Source organism: Poecilia formosa, unplaced genomic scaffold (genome assembly GCF_000485575.1).
Source record: "Poecilia formosa unplaced genomic scaffold, Poecilia_formosa-5.1.2 Scaffold9, whole genome shotgun sequence".
NCBI lineage: Eukaryota > Metazoa > Chordata > Actinopteri > Cyprinodontiformes > Poeciliidae > Poecilia > Poecilia formosa.
Window position 1 is genome coordinate 311507 of NW_006799948.1, and position 17663 is coordinate 329169.

The 17663-nt window shown below is 40.1% G+C and overlaps 2 protein-coding genes across 10 annotated transcripts in view; one reads left to right on the forward strand and one right to left on the reverse strand.

Annotated features, from left to right (window-relative positions):
* Positions 1-3591, reverse strand: part of lrmp (lymphoid-restricted membrane protein) — a 31139-nt gene extending 27548 nt beyond the window's left edge. For all 9 annotated transcript variants that reach the window (XM_007577446.2, XM_016663408.1, XM_016663400.1 and 6 more), the window contains exons 1-3: positions 3483-3591; positions 1648-2357; positions 368-484 (exon numbers count right to left, since the gene is read on the reverse strand). In XM_007577446.2, the coding sequence (XP_007577508.1) occupies positions 368-484; positions 1648-2311 (781 nt within the window). In that variant the 5' untranslated portion in view covers positions 2312-2357; positions 3483-3591. The remainder of the gene's footprint in view (positions 1-367; positions 485-1647; positions 2358-3482) is intronic.
* A 111-nt stretch (positions 3592-3702) lies between these two features.
* Positions 3703-13177, forward strand: bcat1 (branched chain amino-acid transaminase 1, cytosolic). The gene is made up of 11 exons (XM_007577508.2): positions 3703-3973; positions 4388-4432; positions 6505-6699; positions 7102-7212; positions 7354-7473; positions 7566-7717; positions 7839-7981; positions 8062-8147; positions 8314-8454; positions 9870-9941; positions 13042-13177. Exons 2-11 carry the CDS (start codon positions 4403-4405, stop codon positions 13078-13080), a joined length of 1089 nt encoding a protein of 362 aa, XP_007577570.1. The 5' UTR covers positions 3703-3973; positions 4388-4402; the 3' UTR covers positions 13081-13177.
* Positions 13178-17663: the final 4486 nt, after the last annotated feature.

Below are 17663 nucleotides of genomic sequence, written 5' to 3' on the forward strand. Positions count from 1 at the left end.
CTCTTGTTAGCAACTGACTGGCACAATACGACTCATCATCATCAAGGTGCGACGTATTCTGCATACCTTGGTAACAAGCGGTTATTTAAAGGTAATGTTGTCTTTCTATCAACTCATTCCTCTCTGTCCATTCGCTTCTGATATCAACAAGGCATTTTTTCCAACAGTCGTTCATCTGATTTTTTCCTCTATTTGTACAGAAAAACACCTATATGTTATAACCCCAGTAGATCTCTGCTTTCTGAATAGTCAGACCAGCAGCAGCAAATTACTTATATGCAATATACATTCTAAAAACAGTCATTTTGTTTGACAGAAGACCCAGCAAACACAGCCCATGTGAGTGTATGTGTGTGAGCGGGCGTACCTCTGCGCTGGGTGTCACAAGCATGAAATATGGTATCGAGCAGATTCTCTTCGCAGATGAGGCTGATTTCTGCCATGTTTCTTCCATTTTCAGAGTTAATCGACATTCCTGAAAGAGCTTGAGTACAACACACACCAGACAGAGTGTCCTGAATTATGCAGCGCGGCAGGCACATGATTTCCCTTTAGGCACAGTAGCAAATAACAGTACAATGACCAAACACAGTTTCTGTTAAATTTCACCAAAAAAGTACAGAGGTGGAGGATTGGTAATTACTTATTTACTTAAAAGAAAATATTAAAATTAAATATCTAGATGATGAACTGTAACTGGATCATTTCTTCCTAATATCTCGTAAAAGAATTTTCATGTCAAATAAAGTGATTGGTGCTAGTTTTGTCTTTGATAATTATTTAAAATTTTAAATTACACAAAACAAAAATAGACTTCTGCTTCAAGGTCAGTCAATCAAAAAGTCCAACAGCGAGTTACCAAACACTTTCCACTTCACCCTAATAAAAACCTGAACGAGAATAAAATAATCTTGTGAAGTTTAGACGTTCACATCAACAGGGGAAAGGTTGTAGAAGTCAAAGCTGCCACAGGCTCCTAATCCCCACCTTGTTTTCATATTTATTTACATGCAGTTATCACTCTATAAAAATAATCAAGCTTCACTTTGCATGTTAAAGATGAAGGGAACAGTGAGGTAGAATTATTTTACCTTCTTTACGGCATTCATTTGTTTTCTGAAGTCAAAAGAGGCTAACTTTATTGTAATCTCCTTTGTTCACATTATAAGAGCTGGGCTGTATTTTAAGATTAATATGGAGAGTCATATGACTAAAATGCTTTTAACAAGGAGATGCTAAAACTTTCTGCTATGTCTAGAGATACTTAAAAAGCATTTGTGGTTTAGAAATAATTTGAATATTGGTTAGAACTACAAACCAACCCAAACTAACTTTCCTAAGAGAAACTACATTTGTAGTTCACTTTTACTGCTATATTAGTTGGCTTTGCCAAATCCATTTTAGTTTTATGGTCTGTTAGAGTGAAACTTAATACTTTTGTGTGCAATTTAGATCCACAAATGTGACAGTTTCCTCCCCCCCCCTGCAAAAGATACATCTTGAAAAAGAATATATCACTTTGGGCAAATTAGTACTCATAATAACTAATTATTATAAGGATGTTTAAAAAAAACCCAAGGTAACAAACAATTCTTAGTTTCTGAAAGCCAGACGAATCTACTTTGGCACTCAGACTCTGCCCCCTACCTCCATCTCCCATGGAAAGTCTTTTCACAACCAGTGCGGGGTAGGGCAGCTCACACTCTGCCGAGTTCGCTGCGTCTGCAGAGCAGAAGTTCACGTTGTAGGAGAGGATGCTGTTCCTCGACGTGAAAGTGCGGGACAGAGGAGGACTCAAGCTCGAGCTCTGGCTGTCGCTCTCAGACTGCGCCGGGTTTGGCCCTCGGGTGAACGTGAAATAAGGGGAGTCCCTGGACTGGCCTGTGGGTGTTGAACAATACCTCTGCCATGTCCTCACATGTTTTAAATCACTCCCATCAGCACCTCTCATCTCTCCCAGAGTGCTTGTGATTGTGTATGTGACATTAGCTGGTGTGGATGGATTGCATTTGGGAGATGAGAGGGGTACGTAGGAACCAAGGCCACTGCTGTGGGAGCTTGGCATCCCCATCCCTTTAACCCTTTCCTCCTCGTCTCTGAGGACGGCTCCTTTCTTCAGGATGGCTTCCAGGTTGTGCCTGAGGCCGGACTGAGGGCTGTCGTAACTGCTGGAAGAGAGTTTAGGGATCTGGAAGGGTGAATTGGGTTCCCTGTCACCACGCCACTGGATGGTCTGAAGCTTGCGGCAAATGCTTTCCACGGGGTTGTGCCGACGTGAAGGATGAGGCGTGCAATAGTCCACGTTGCTCATGGTTTGGGGGAAGTGCTGAATTCCTTACTATAGGAGAGGGTGAGGTCTGGGGGATAGAAAAAAAAAATATTTATGCAAAAGTATTCATGCAGTTTGAACTTTTACATTTTGTCACATTTACAACCCAATTTTACACCAAACGTTAGTGTAATCCGTGTGAAGAAATGTTACCAGATGATAACAGTAACATGTGAATCTGACAGAGATTACTTTATGTTACTCGTTTTTTTCTTACACATTTTAAAGAGGACAAACAAGATGGCCTCGCGACAGGTCGAGATCAAATGTATCATTTTACAGTATCTGGTAAAGGTTGACTACAATGAACAAATGACTGTGCCATTGACTAAGGCCATTAATTAGTTTTAATCATGGTTAACTTCCTGTTAGCCTGGTCTGGATAAGGCTAGTTACAAATCGCCATGGTAACTTACGTGCTACTGGTTTTTTAGAATTAGCTTCTTCCCGGCTTCAGTGCAATTTTAAAAGCAAACTAGTTAAACCTTTGTCTAATATTATCCACCTGACTACTTTCTTCAGTTGTATTAGAATTAACTGTTCCACTTGTGTTAGTTGTTCTTCCTGGCTATAATATTCCAATTAAGAAATACAAGTTTATACAATCCTCAAACTGCCAAAGCCTCTGAACTCAGAGGTCTCCTTTTTGAGTTGTCGTGGTTCCTGGATTGTTAATTTAACAAGAGATGTTCAAGGATGTAGTTACACGAGATAAACTGTAGATTTAAAATGACAGGTGTCAGAAGCACACAGAGCAGAGGAGAAAACTGGTCGAGATAACATAATAATGGAAGCCAAAATTAAAAGTTGTTAACCCTGGCAAGCTCCCAGGGATGTTTCTTTTGTCCTCCTGGTCAAATATGTAAAGCAGGTGCGCAAACCTGCTAATTAATTGACCTGAATTTGTTATTTCACTGCTATTTTTCCTTGCAATGTAAATGTATGTTTGTTTTTAAAAAAAAGAGCTTTAATTCAATAGCATTAAAACGGCAATATAAGCGTCTCACTAATAAGCAAAACCTATTTTCTAAAGTTATTTTTTCTCATTTTCGCCGAAATGTAACCAGACATTTAAAAACATCTACCTCAAAATAAAGACTGCATGCCTGATTCTTCAATTTATGCGAAAATGTGAGTATATGTATTATTTTACCTTTGTTGTCTCTTCCGAGCAAATATCCACGGAGGAATAATGAAATGTTTGGCGAACTGTCCACACAGACAAATCGAGCACGCGCACAAGCAGCTCGAGACTGTCAGAACTAAAACCTGCTTCAGAATATGAGTCAGCAGCTCCTCCTTGCGGTACGACTGAGACATTACACCCAAGGAAACGCTAAGATTTGGATAATGGGATGTATCTGAGATGAAACTAACATTTTCGTCCGGTTTTGCCAACAGTTTTTCCTTAGGCATTTGAAGTATGTCAGATTAAAACGTATGACTTCCCTAAACCTCACTAATAACCCCCAGGGTGTTGGTGTGATGAAGTATGTCAGAGTTGGTAAATTTGTTTCTGAATGTATACATCACAACGATGACACTGCTTCCCCTCGAGGAACCAGTAAGCTGTTTAACGTCAAGGTGCACAGTGTTTCATTCCATCACCACGCCTAAGGCTAGGACAGATCTCCTCATCTTAAGGTAAATTAAAAACATCTTAACTTAAGCTAATTACACTTTTGACTGGATTGTCTGTGAGATAAAATAAATAAAAGTCGGAGTTCCTTTTCTGAAATAAGGACAAGAATGTTTGTTTATATTGGAAACCAAGATGTGCCATTTGTTTTTCTTATCACATTTGTGTAACTTCTGCTTACATTTGCATTTAGCCATGGCTACGTTTTGACTATCAATATAGAATATCAAACATATAGCAGAATGCTTCCAGTTCTCATAATTGCTTCAGAATAAAAAGACTGTGAAGGAAAAATATTTATCCACCTGTAACCCTAAATGGCCTCATACAGCTATTAGGGGGCTCCAACTTTGAGATACTTGTGAAGTGGTAATATTTCGGCATTTCATTCTTGCTAAGACTGTTAATGTTTCTTTCAGACAATAAACTACACCATGGCTGGCAGCAGTATTAGCAGCTTTAAGGTAAAGAAGTCTGCTTTGATGGTTCAGAGAAAGTGATTTTAGTAAAGAACTAAATCCTATTATAACTATGAACTTAGCTCACTTACCCTCAGTAGCAGCTCCAGGTATTGCATCTTCATGGTTCCCTGACTCCTTCACACTCAAAAGTCTCCCTTGTTGACCAACATGGAAGTTATTACAGCACCACTGCTTACCCTCATGTTGCCCAAAGCAGCCCTGAAAAGGATTTAAGAGCCACTGTCTTCCTATTGTGATAACAAGCAGATAAAAAGATAATCCGAATATATGAACCTCTAAGCAGACTGCAAACAGAAGACTCAAGCCTCTTTTTTAAGCATGTGATTCAGCTTTCGGCTTCATGTTCCTCACAATAAATGCCCATTCTTTCACAGGTGAGGAGTGTGTTTCCATTGTTGCCCATGTCCTCCTGTTGCTCCTCTGCAACCTGCTCAGCAGAATCCACTTTCCCAGCTCACGCTAAGTCGCTGGAGCTTTGCATGTTTTCTGACCCTGAACGTCTGAGCGGGAGACAGCAGGCTCAGGTGGAGATTAGACATGTGCAGACACTCACGGAGACATGCTCTCCCAAGGAGAAGCGTTGGCTTCGGTTTTGGGTGTTTGCTTCACGGCCTTTAGAGCTACACAACATACTGAATCAAAATCTTGAATGCAGTTTCAGTGTGTGCAATATTGCAACCATAAGGGAGTGATTGAATCCAATGTTTAGCTATAATATTTCAAACTCTGCTTACTGAGTAGACCAGTTGAATGGACATTTAGCAACCTTTATGCCAACACCTGATATAGATCTCAAATACCAAAATGTTAGACCTCAAGTACTCTTTTAATAGTCCTTCAGTACTTTGCCTAAGAGTTTGTACTTTGTAAATACAACCCCCAAACCTTTTAAATGTCACTTCAGTCCTTCTTACACACTCAAGATACTCATCAAAGGTAATAATTATAGCTACATAATCCTGGCCAAACTCTGACTGGACTGTGAGTGATAATAGCGGTGATAGATTAGCTCTCATGTGGAAGCGTAAAGCTCTGTTAATGGCCTGCTGTGGCCTTGCAGTATTGGACTGATTGTTGTGAAGTGCAACAGTCAATTTATTTAAGTATATCTGAAGGAACATGATAACTGTGAGGCAACTAATTGTAAAGCAGAAACGGTTTGGAAAGACACCGGCAGTATGCTCACTGATTCCTTACAAGTGCTGTACTTTACTGTAATCTGGGATTAGGATGCAAGGAACCTCCTGCACCAGGAGGGAGAAGATGAAGGGCCGGCCTAATCCCAACAGATAGCTGATGCCTGGCCAACTGGAGGTGTCTCTTTCAAAGAGGGATCATTGGATTCAGTCTTGGAAAACAGCAGGAAACCGCAACAATCCCTCTTATCCTTTTGTCTGTACTGCAGAAGAAACATTTGCAGTTTTGCTCCTCAATTCCAAAAGACCCGAAAAAGGAAACAAATGCAACACTCTCAGTGAGAAAATTCAATTCATCTGAAGTCTGGCAACTCCAGTTTTTGCATTTTTGTTGTATCAATCCCCATACTCCATATGTGCCTGTGGGCTGGTGTGTTCAGGGCAATGGCTATTGGTAGTTTTCTTCTACAGAAGAAGACCTACAACAGGAATACCTTCTTTCCTATATTTGCTTCTTGTTGTTGACACAACTTTAGTGAGGAGCGTGGAGAAGGAACAAAATGACAATTGCAGTTAAATGTCGATAAGACCAAAGAAACGGTGGCCCCTTTCAGCCGCACAAAGACATACGGTTGGATCTCCATCTCAGGAGCCGATGTGGTGCTAGTCAAATCATACAAATGCATTGGTGCTACCCTGGGCTGAAAGTTGTAGTTGACCACAAACAACTGAGGTACATTCCAAAAAAGACAACACTTTCCATCACCAGTGACCAAGTCCATATTCAAGCCAGTGGTGTGGTGGGGTGCCTCAACGAAGCTGAGGGACTCTGACAGACTCAATAACCAGGAAGATAACTGGAAATAATTGATAGTGTAGCTTTGTCTTTTTCTCTGTTAATTCTTACTGCTCCATTAGGCAGCAGACCTCGTCGTCCAGCTCTCTACCAGTCTGAAGACGAAGCCAGATGTTGTTGACTTTGGGACAGTCTTCACAGACCACATGCTGACCGTGGAGTGGAACGCCAATGATGGCTGGCAGACTCCCCTCATCAGGCCCTTTGGGGACCTTTCCCTTCACCCAGCCTGTTCAGCACTGCATTACGCCGTCGAGGTACGCAGCCTCGCAGAAGTATCCACGCTCATTGAACTATTTACATTTTTACCACCTTGGACAGAAATTTAACGTTCTTAACTTTCTGACAAGACAATAAGGTTAAACATACAATCAGAACCACAATGGAATAGTTTAGATGAATACATATCTGGTCCAAACCAGGCTCAAATCCAGTTGAGGATGTGCGAGAACACTTTAAAACTAATATCCTCCATTTGTGACGGAGACATTTGGCCTTTGCAAAAAAGAATGGACAGAAATGTCAACCTCTAACTGTGAAACATCTGAATACAAATTCAAAGACGAGTTCTTTTCTTGACCTGACTTTTTCTTGTATACCCAATATGATGTTTCTGATTACATTTTAATCATTTTCAATATGGTCTTTCTTCTAATGAGCTGTTTGAAGGCCTGAAAGTGTACCGAGGTGATGACAAGCGCCTCCGCCTCTTCAGGCCCCTATTGAACATGGAGCGAATGTCAAAGTCTGCAGAGAGAGCTTGTCTACCTGTAAGATGGACAAAACAAGGAAACATTTTTATTTTATAGCAGGTCAAAGGAAAAGGATGGCTGGTAGAGAATAAAAATATATCTCTGGCTCTTGTTTCTGTTTTGCTTTTCTTCTTCTTTTTTTTTTTTTTTTTTAAAAAGGCCTTTGATCAATCAGAGTTGCTGGGGTGCATCAAGAGGCTGATAGAAATCGACCAGGACTGGGTGCCTCATTTAGGTCCAGCCTGTCTGTATATAAGACCAACACTTATCGGCACTGAGGTGAGCAGAAGTGTAGTTTTGTCAAATTCCTTCCTGTCATAGATGCTCTAAAATCTAAACAGTGTGTTTCTGTGTTTTTGTTCCCACCGCAGCCTTCTCTAGGGGTTAAGAAACCTAACCGTGCCTTGCTGTATGTAATCATGTGTCAAGCCGGCTCTTACTTCAACACCGAGCTGTCTCTGTGGGCCGACCCAAAGTACACACGGGCCTGGAAAGGCGGAACTGGAGACTGCAAGATGGGAGGGTCGGTACGCGCAAACGGTGCTTTTGGTTTAAAATCCAGTTAATGCCTTACTTCTAAGCAGATTAAAGCACACTGAAGATAATTTTAGCTAAGCTACAGTAATTGTTTTGGATTTCTACAGGAACTATGGAGGGACTCTCTTTGCACAGCTTGAGGCGGGGAGTTATGGCTGTCAGCAGGTGCTGTGGCTGTACGGAGAGGACCACCAGATAACCGAAGGAGGAACCATGAATATCTTTCTGCACTGGATCAATGAGGACGGAGGTCATTGGACCTATACTTGACAGTACTCATATCTATGTTTTAACTTTCTGAAAGGTGAAATAACAGCTTATTTTGATTAGATGAGGAACTTGCAACGCCACCACTAGATGGCACCATTCTTCCAGGTGTCACCAGGCAGAGCATCCTGGACCTCGCCAGAAAATGGGTAAGAAATACCTTTAGTAGAGAATGGTGATTCAAAACCTTATTTACACTCTGATACCTAATTGGACAAAAAAAAAAAAAAGGTATTCAGTTAAATTTTAGAAGAGATGATAAACTTTAAAGGTCAGCATTCGGGTTTCCTGAATTCCTGCTGCTCTGCTTCGAAGGATGAGTTCAAAGTGTTGGAGCGATACCTGACGATGGGCCAGCTGTGCTCGGCTCTGAAGCAGCAGCGTCTTAAGGAGATGTTTGGCTCTGGCACTGCCTGCAGGGTCTGCCATATAGGAAGCATTGTGTACGAAGAAAAGGTAAGAAATTCACAAAACTCTTCTTCTAGTGTAAAATAAGAGACCAGCTAGAGAAAAAAGCTAGGCCTTTAAGCTTCCCAGAGTTAGCACATGAGATGTCTTTTTATATGTACTGGGAGGACTTGATGAATCAGCTGAGCCAGAGTTTAGAAGAGAAACAGAAATTTCAGCTTCAAGGAAAGTTTCACTTTTCACAACAAAGCGATTGGTTTCAGTAGATGCTTGGTAAACACTGTTCAGATGTGTTTAGCTGCTCTCCATCTCTTGTTATTTTGCTTCAGTGTATCTCAACATTTTTACAACTTTGTTCTTGGTCAGAAATTTTGGACTCTGGCTGGTTTTTCCACACATTTCCAGCCGAATGTTTGTACCAGAGACATGTGGATGGGATGAGACTCTGCTACGGCCTTTGCTCTTTGCTCTGTTTTTATGCTCATTCATTATTTTGGACAACCTAATTGCAACGTGGTTAATGTTAGCATAGCATATAACTTTTCCCTGACCAGTTTGTTTGGGATTTCCCCCCCCCCCATAACTAGATGAAATTTGAAAGTGGCTTAATTCCCCCCCCCTACTTTTGTCTGACATTAAATTTTGATTAATGATCTCAAACAATAATTTGTGACAAAAAAAAGCAAAAATGGAAGAAACTTTGCGACAGACAAATCTTGTTTTACATTCATTTCTGTTCGCAAAGTTAAGAAACATGTTTGTCTAAAGAAAAAGAAAACAACAATGAATGAAAGTACGGAGAAGCTGTGAAAGTCAACAGATGTTACAAGCCAAGATTTGTTTTATATACAAAGTCATTTTATTCATTATTATTTAAGTCATTATTATTATTATTATTATTATTATTATTATTATTATTCTCAGTGGATAATGTACAAACCAGTCCCCTAACACCATCTAAGAACTGCAGATAGTAAAGTTTAATGTGTTAAAATAGAGCTAACCTATACAGACAGCATCAATAAGTCATAATGGGAGAAATATGTCCTAGTGTTTCTCACTTTACTTCAACAAATCTTTTATTTCCTTTTTTTTTTTTTTTTGAGGTAAAGTAAGAGCTTTCACTCCAATTTTCTTTTGACCAGTTTTCCCAATAAGATCCTACATTTTCACTTGGCATATTCCCAAATAGTTTTTCCACAGAAAGATCTTCCATTTACAAATTACAAAAAAAATAAAATAAATAAAAATGTTCTCTGCTGTTCTGCACGACACATAATCACTTAAAATGTTGCCGCAACTCTGCGGAGAAAAAAAGAGAAATGCTCCCACAGGGTCTAATTGTGTGAGAAAAATACGTCTTAAAATTATGTATCTGCTTAACAACATTGGATAGGGTTGGTACTCCTAATTTTCTATCAATAAAATATGACTCAATATAATTCAAGCTTGTGTTTTTCCAGAATTTGCAGCTCCCCAATCAAGACAAGCACTCGTTATCTTCAAGGATTGCAACAGAACTGACAGATATACAGGTTAGTAGGTAAACACAAATGTCTCCTTTTATGTTACATGGTTTAGCTTACGGCGTTCGGTGACAGTAAGATTTAGCTGAGTAGCAAGAGGTAGAAAAAAAAAAATCCCCAAATTAAATAAAAAACATAAAATTTAATAATAAATATTGCAAATAAAAGGCAACCCCTAACAAATACCCCCTCTACCAAAAAAAAATTCAATTAACTTTTATCGCCATAATTGAATTGGCACGCAGTTATCCAAGTAGTTATTACGTAACTTAATGAGATAAAATCACAAAGTTGTTTTAAATAAACCTTCTTCGGTCCTTATTGATAAAACTTACTGTATGTGTGAACTTCCTCTAAGTGTATAATAAGTGAGGTATCCTGTAAGTAATTAAATAATGACTTAGTATAATCTTCTTAGCCAACAACAACAAACAAACAAACAAACAGAAAAAAAACTCCCACTGACAGTCTACTTAGCGTTTCAGATTTAAACAGATTTCTAATAGCTTTTGGCCCAGTAGGGTTAATGAGTGTGCTAATTATTGCTGATCCTCTGTTACTGTATTGTGTACTGAGCCTATTAGTTGGCATATAAGCTTTAATGTGATCATTATTTTATCACTTGTACTGGGGAAAAGCCCCCTAGGTTTCGAATCCTACACTCAATGGACACTAACTGTAATTTCAACATTGTGCCTAGTTGTGGCTGACATACAGCCAGGAAGATCCCCCAAGAATATCTCAGTGTAGTGATATTCCCAAGCCTGGCTAATTATGGACTCCAAACAAACCTTTGGGTGATGTCATCATGCAGACCTAGACATCCAGTAAACTGTAATTTTTGAAAGAGATTTCGTACTGTGTAGGCCATAACTTCTCACCGTCGCTCGCAAAAGTGTTCAGCATTTCCACCAGCCACGTTACAACCACAAGCTTCCGCGTATTTTACTTGGACTTTGTGACAACCCAACATAAAGTAGCGCGTGACAAGAGTAGAATGAAAACCTGTTTTTTTTTTTTCTTTTCTTTGTTTTCAGTAAAAAATCTGAAACGAGTTGATATTGTGTGAAGAACTTCTGGAGAGAACGTGTCTTTAAAAACACATTTTTCGGTCTTCCCACGGATTCTTAATTGAATTTAGATCTGGGATGCTCTCATATATGAATATACTTTCACTTTACTTTTGCTTTATTTTGGTTAAAATAACAATGTTGTTAACTCTTTCAAGTTAACGCAAAGAAAACAAAAACAAAATACTGCTTTACAAACCCGTATAATTTACCAAAAAAACGAGTAGGCTGAAGACGAGGCATAGGCTTGCATGATGTCAGGCAAAAATGTAATTGTAATGCGATTACGGAAAACTGCAATGACATCAGTTAACTCACATTTCTGTGAGTTTGTTTAACTTTGTGAAATGTCTCCAACTCTTTCCTTGATCAGATTGTGGGCGTTAAGGACAGTGGACACAATACATCTTGACCAAATACAAGGTTTCCGCCAGAAAACTTGCTAAGCCTGGCGGTTGGGGTGCTCGGCAGAGATTCATCCAGCGGCCCGCCATGTTTTTGAGTTAAAAAATGTTTAGAGTTGACAGGAAATTTGAAAACATCGCTTGATAATTATGCATTATTGGAAGATTGGAAGATTAATATCTGAACACCAACTATAAAGTCTTAAAAAATGCCAAAAAACTTAATGCTAAGCCTGGTGGGGGCACAAGTAAAGCCTGGTGGCCCACTAGGCTTATAATACACTGGGGGAAACCCCAAAATATGGTACAACTCCTTCTATGTCCACATAGTCCTTTGTGTCTGTCTATTGCATGTAATTCAGACAAAAACAAGGTTTTATTGTGGTTTTAGCATAACAAAATGTCATCCATTTATTATTATTCACTTTTATAAGACAACAAACGATGAGCTTGTTAAATGAACAAGGGTAAAAAAACAAAAAACACCAGCACAGCTGCTAGCACTAAAAATGAGTAACATTAAGACGCTTTGCAACCTCTATCTCTATAATGATCAATGGTCACACATGGTTTCATATCCAATCCTACTGATCTCAGTATCGTCCTTCAAACTCTTAGATTAGTCCGTGCAATTATCTCTTCAACTTTCTGTTTGTTTCCTCGCGCGTTTTCTTTCTAAAAGTCAATAATTAGCATATCAGGCCGCTTCATCGTGCGAGTATGTGCTAAGAATGCTGCTACGTCCGCGGACGCGATAAGATCCCCCCTCCCGTCTTCCGGAGAGTGCAACGCGGGCGAAAGTGACAGTTTGTCGGCCCGCCGGCGGAGTGACGGAGGTAGGGGCCGAGGCAAACTCCTGGATTTCTCTCATTATGCCCGTTGTAATTGCACAAACTCAATTATTGCCTCAGCCTCGTGTGATCTTCAAAGCCAAAGATGGTGCAAATGAAGCCTGGAACAAGTGGGAGAGGAGGAGGGAGCTTAATGAACAATAAAATCGACAAAACGCCGGAAAATGCTGCAGCTCCTTCCTCGGTGCTGTTAAATCTGTTGACATTTCATTTGGAGGCAAGCCGTACAGTGCACACACACACACACATACACACACACACCCAACCCGTCCCGAAGACAACATTGTGCAACAAACAAATGAGTGGTCCGAGGCTGCAGATGAAAGATGGGTTTACTAAGTCGCCCTGCTGTTCCTCTTTCAAGTTAATTAGAAATCACATTCTTTTGTTTCCCCTTCACAGGCGTTTATTTACTTTCTCACTCCGACCATTAGAACAAATTTGCAACATGAGACACGAATAATTGGATTTGTCTCCGCGCCTGTCACGGATTGGGGAGCATTTTGTTTTGATTTTTTATTATAGTTCCCGTTTTCTCTGTTGTGTGGCGTTGCATTTTGCTGCTGACAAGAGTTTGCAGATTTGCTTACGGATATTTCAGTTTTTATTTATTTATTTTTCCTCTTTTTTATGTGATTATTTGTGTTTCTCTCGCAATTAAGCAGAGAAGTTTAGTGCTTAGCGGCTTAGCAAGATGGGTTTTTTCTGTTTTTTGCTTGGGGGCCCCCAGAGGATAGAAGTTTGTCATTTAACCTTCTCCGTATAAACTTTGCTCTTTTTTCAGCATGGCCGCTCTCCGAGTGACTGGACGTACCTTGTGTAGCGGTGATGAAGAATTTTGGACTGGCATGTGACAAAGCCATTGAAATCAGACTGATCTGCACTTGTCATAAGGAGAAAAAAAAGATACTATTACTCTACCTAGCTGTGGTTGTGTCATGTTTTACTTGTTATTTCACCTAAGTTAAAAAGAATCGCACAACTGTCCAAAGTAATTAGCAAAAGTAGCTTGATGTCTAACGTAATACTGCACAATAACTTACAGAAACCAGCAACTGCAGCCACTTGTTTTTACCAACTTGCAAACTAGCATGTAAGAATTACGAAGCACCTAGAATGAACTGCTGTCATTTTTTTAAAAAAATTTTGCAGCAACAACAACAACAACAACAACAAAAATGCTATTAAACTGTTTTAATCAATATTGTGCTGTTGGATTTTAATTTAAGCAAACAGGATTTTTGCATAGTGGAAAAACTGGACCCGATAAACTGAGAACCCAAACCCTGTTAGCGCGTCAGAACACAGCCAACAAGAAGTCGCTCTGGTCAAACGAGACCAAAATTTAACTTTTTGACATCCAAATAAAACGAGAACCGTTGCCAAGAACCGAACACCGGACATTACAATATTACAAAATGACTTAAAAAAAAGCTGGTCTAAAACCAGATCTTTTCAAATTCTTGTCCAAGACCAGATAGACTCCAAGCCAATTGCCTGATTACAACCTGTGGTCTCAAAACCAGAGTACTAATCCCAAATTAGCTGCCTTATAATCCTTTAGGAAAGATCTATGTAGAGAGAGAAATCACACAACAGTGCCAGCAAAGTGCAAAATTTCTCATTTATTCACAGAAATGACAGGAGTAGTTGGAGCTTAATGCAGGACAATCCTGGAACAAAACCTATTAGGAGCTGAGGTTACAACAACATACCTCCAACAGAACGGATCAGATTAAATTATAGTCGTGAACTTAATCAAAATGAAGACCTACATGAAGCTGACAACCTCTGGCTTGAAAACCTATGAACACAAATGTCAAGTCTGGGTAAAAGTTTTAGATATTTTGAGAATAATTTAGAGTTTAGTCTCGAAATGTGTAAAGTTGTGAGAAAACTTCACGTTTTTCAGATTTTTTTTAATATAATGTTCAAATGATGTACTTATTATTATCTGCTAACATAAACCTGCAATAAAATAGATTGCGAGGTGGGCAATGTACACCACACAGAAAAACAGGTAATGGACTGAACATAGCGTACAGCTACGAATCAGTTTCAGATTCATGGACTCCAGCCTTTATGAATACTAAAACACAGCTGGTGTGCATCTGACTGAAATTCAGATTTCAGATGGATAGTGCAATCTGCTCATCGGATTTCAATGTGAAAAACAAAGTAGAACAAAAATATTGTGCCTACAAATGAAAGGGAAAGTGGAAAATGATTAATTATGTGAACACTGTTTGCATAACTGCAGCATTTTTTAGAATATGTGTCAAACTCAAGGCCCGGGGGCCAAATCTGGCCCGCTGTAGCTTTTTAGCACTCTACACTGCAAGTTGCCTTCCAGATTTTCACAAATCTGCAAAACTCAAATAAAATCAACAAATTGCCATATTTTTTTCTGATTTTACTGCAAAATTTCTCAAAATTTCAGTTTAAGTGACTGCTGCCTCAGCCTTACTTGATAAGTTATAGTCTGTAATTGATACGGCGAGTAGTAAAAGGTCACATTTAACATCATGCAGTAGCACAAATATAATAAAAATGTCTTACAAACATTTCTAAATTGGCAACACAAAATCTGTAATTTTGATTGCAAAACCCCCCACAAAAACAATCACAGAACCCTGGAGGAACAGCTATTTATTGATATTTTAACAGTAATTGGTTTTGTCAGTACATGCTGGCACAACCGGCCCTTTAAGAACATTCAGATTTTTGATATGGCCCAAAATGAAAATGTTCTAGACATCCCTCATTTAGAACATATCAGACTACGTTGCTGGAATGTTAGATATTTCCCGTCGCAGGTCTGAGTGGACTTGTGAACGTGAGGTCCATGGTTCTGCGGCATTGCAGAGACACTTCCACAATCCTTCCTGCTTCAGCGCAGAGCGACTGTTTTCCTGTCATCCCACTCACTAATACACACACACACACACACACACACACACACACACACACCCACACACACACACACACGCGAGAAGAAAAACTGGAACTGAACCAAAGCCATCAGCATAATGGAGTCATAACAGGAACCCATCAAACTGGAGTGCACTTGGGCTGTTTGTTCACCAGCACGCCCATGTGCACACAACGCAAATTAGGAATCGCAGTCATACTTTAAAAAATGAGAACTCTGGAGGTTAACGTGTTCACAAGCAAATGAAAGCCCGATTAATACCGTCTGTCCGTGTATGTGTGTGACGGTGTGTGCGTGAAAGGGGAAGCCTCGTCATGTTCGGGATGTATTCCGTCTTTTTGGCAGCAGCTCCTTCCTTGTGTGCAGTGGCACAGCTGGTGCGGAGACCAGTGCAGGCAGATGCAAACACACAACACTGCGACTTTAAAATGCCAAACACCATCGAGTCTGCTAAATCTAGGCCACCAGCAGAGTTGCCAGAGTGCCTCCTTCAATTGCCTTTTTATAAATACTGTTAAATCTATGGTGATTTATTGCTTGAAACCACTTGTTTCCAACTCTTAGTTATTTATACGAATCTCAAGTTTCAATTCTTCGAAGTGGATCATAAAAATGTAACATAAGGGTGTTTTAACACCTGATAGTCCGGTAGACTTGTTTGGATTGAGGACCAAAATTGCAACATTTGTTACATTTTAAATTGGTGCGGCTCACTTTCACACTGCAGAGCGAAAGTGAACCACTCTGAAAAACCTGTTCCCCTCCTCGCCTGTGGTGGCGCTGCACCAAGAACTACTGAAGGAAGCAAAGCCAAAACCAATGAAGACATTAGCGCAGCTTCCATCTTCGCAAGCTTTAAATAAAAACGGAGTGGCTTCAAATTTCAGAGGTTATAGGATTTCTTTTTTGTCTTTGAGAAAAGACGCCGAGCCGTTTCTCTCACGCGCCCTCAAGACTCAAGCTCTTGTCTTGGCAGCATTTTTCCCAGAATACTCCGAGTTTGCTTTAATCAACCAGAGTTTGCTGTAATTGAATTGAGGCCTAGATTTTTAAGCAGACCAGAGTTTGCTATTTTGGTCAAACAAGTAGGACTTTCCAGGCAAACAAACTAAAGTTTGATTAAAGCAGATTAAACAAGGATGGTGTGAATCTAAGACTCTCTAATCTGTATTTACTCTGGAGTCATCTCTGTAGCATCAAACATCAAATTTAAGGATTTGCTGTAGTAGCCTTATTTGTTCCACTCGTAAATTTGATTGTAAACGAGCTGAGGGCAAGTTCAAAGACTCACTGATATTCAGACGTGCTTTCAGAAAATCCCAAGAATGAAGAAGGGGGAACAAGACAGTTTTAAGGCTTTTAAGAGTTCAGATTATGCCAAAGTGTCTCTTAGATCATATATGCCCTCCATCCTTTGATTTTCATTTCTCCTCTCTCTCTCTACTGCCTTCACCAACCCCACTTCTACCTCTCCGATATCACAAACTCCCAACCTCAGTCACAGAGACCAGGGACCTTGGCAGATCTCTCTCCCAGTAGGCCCGAAGATGGCGAGGATGTTTTAATTGTCACTTCTTGTTAAGGAAGCGTTGACATTCAGGCAGAGACAAATGGAGTCAGGGATTGGGGGGAGGCGGTGAGTGGGGGTGGGGGAGGATTGTTGGGCATAAAGAGGGGAAACGAAAAGAAAGAGAGAACGAAGGAAGGAGAAAGAGAGAGATATGGCACCCATTCAGCTACTAAGAGCGGTGTTTGGCTCAGAGCAGTGTGTCTTCTTCTTCTTCTTCTTCTTCTTCTTCTTCTTCTTCTTCTTCTTCTTCTCCCTTTGCTCTTTCTCTCTCACCCTGCCGGGGCATGATCTGATTTGACAAGTGCAGCGCTGTCATCTTGAGTTTGTCCAATTTGAAATTCTAATTAACGCACTCGGCGCCACTTTGTGTTTTTTTTTTTTTTTTGTGTTTTTGTTTGTCGTCGCCGTGTTGTTTGTCTCCCATCCTGCCTGTTCTCGGGCCAGTTTGTCTTTTCCGTAACCTTCCTCCTTCGCACACACCCTCTCTCTTCCAGTCTCCTTTAATCTGGGCCGCCGTCGCAGCGGCACCGCTGGTCGCCGTGGGTCAGATCTCGGCAGATTATATCAGTGGCTTTGGGCGCCCAATTAGAATCAAACTGTGTGTGGCGTTGCGGATGTTTGTTTCTCTTGGAATCCTAATGAAGAAGCGACAGTGGAAGCAACAGCAGCTGGTCTGTGACGCTAAAGAGCGGGAAGCTGCTCCTTTCTCGTTCTGAAGACTTGCATACCAAGTTTTTAGTTAGTGTGATGACAGATCAGTTCACACTGCTGTTGTACTGAATCAGTGACTGAATTCAGACTTTATTAATGAGTAAAATGTAGAAAAAAACCCCCAACAAAAACAAAAACAAATATACACGATTACAAAAAACTTGCTGCATCTCCATATGCTTGGTTTTAGCTA

What these genes read in the sequence shown, in the direction of transcription:
- bcat1 (XM_007577508.2), top strand. Translation starts at nt 4,403, where the DNA reads ATGGCTGGCAGCAGTATTAGCAGCTTTAAG. An exon ending in CAACACTTATCGGCACTGAG is followed by an intron (nt 7,474 to 7,565) that starts GTGAGCAGAAGT and finishes TTCCCACCGCAG; the next exon opens with CCTTCTCTAGGGGTTAAGAA. An exon ending in GGAGACTGCAAGATGGGAGG is followed by an intron (nt 7,718 to 7,838) that starts GTCGGTACGCGC and finishes GGATTTCTACAG; the next exon opens with GAACTATGGAGGGACTCTCT.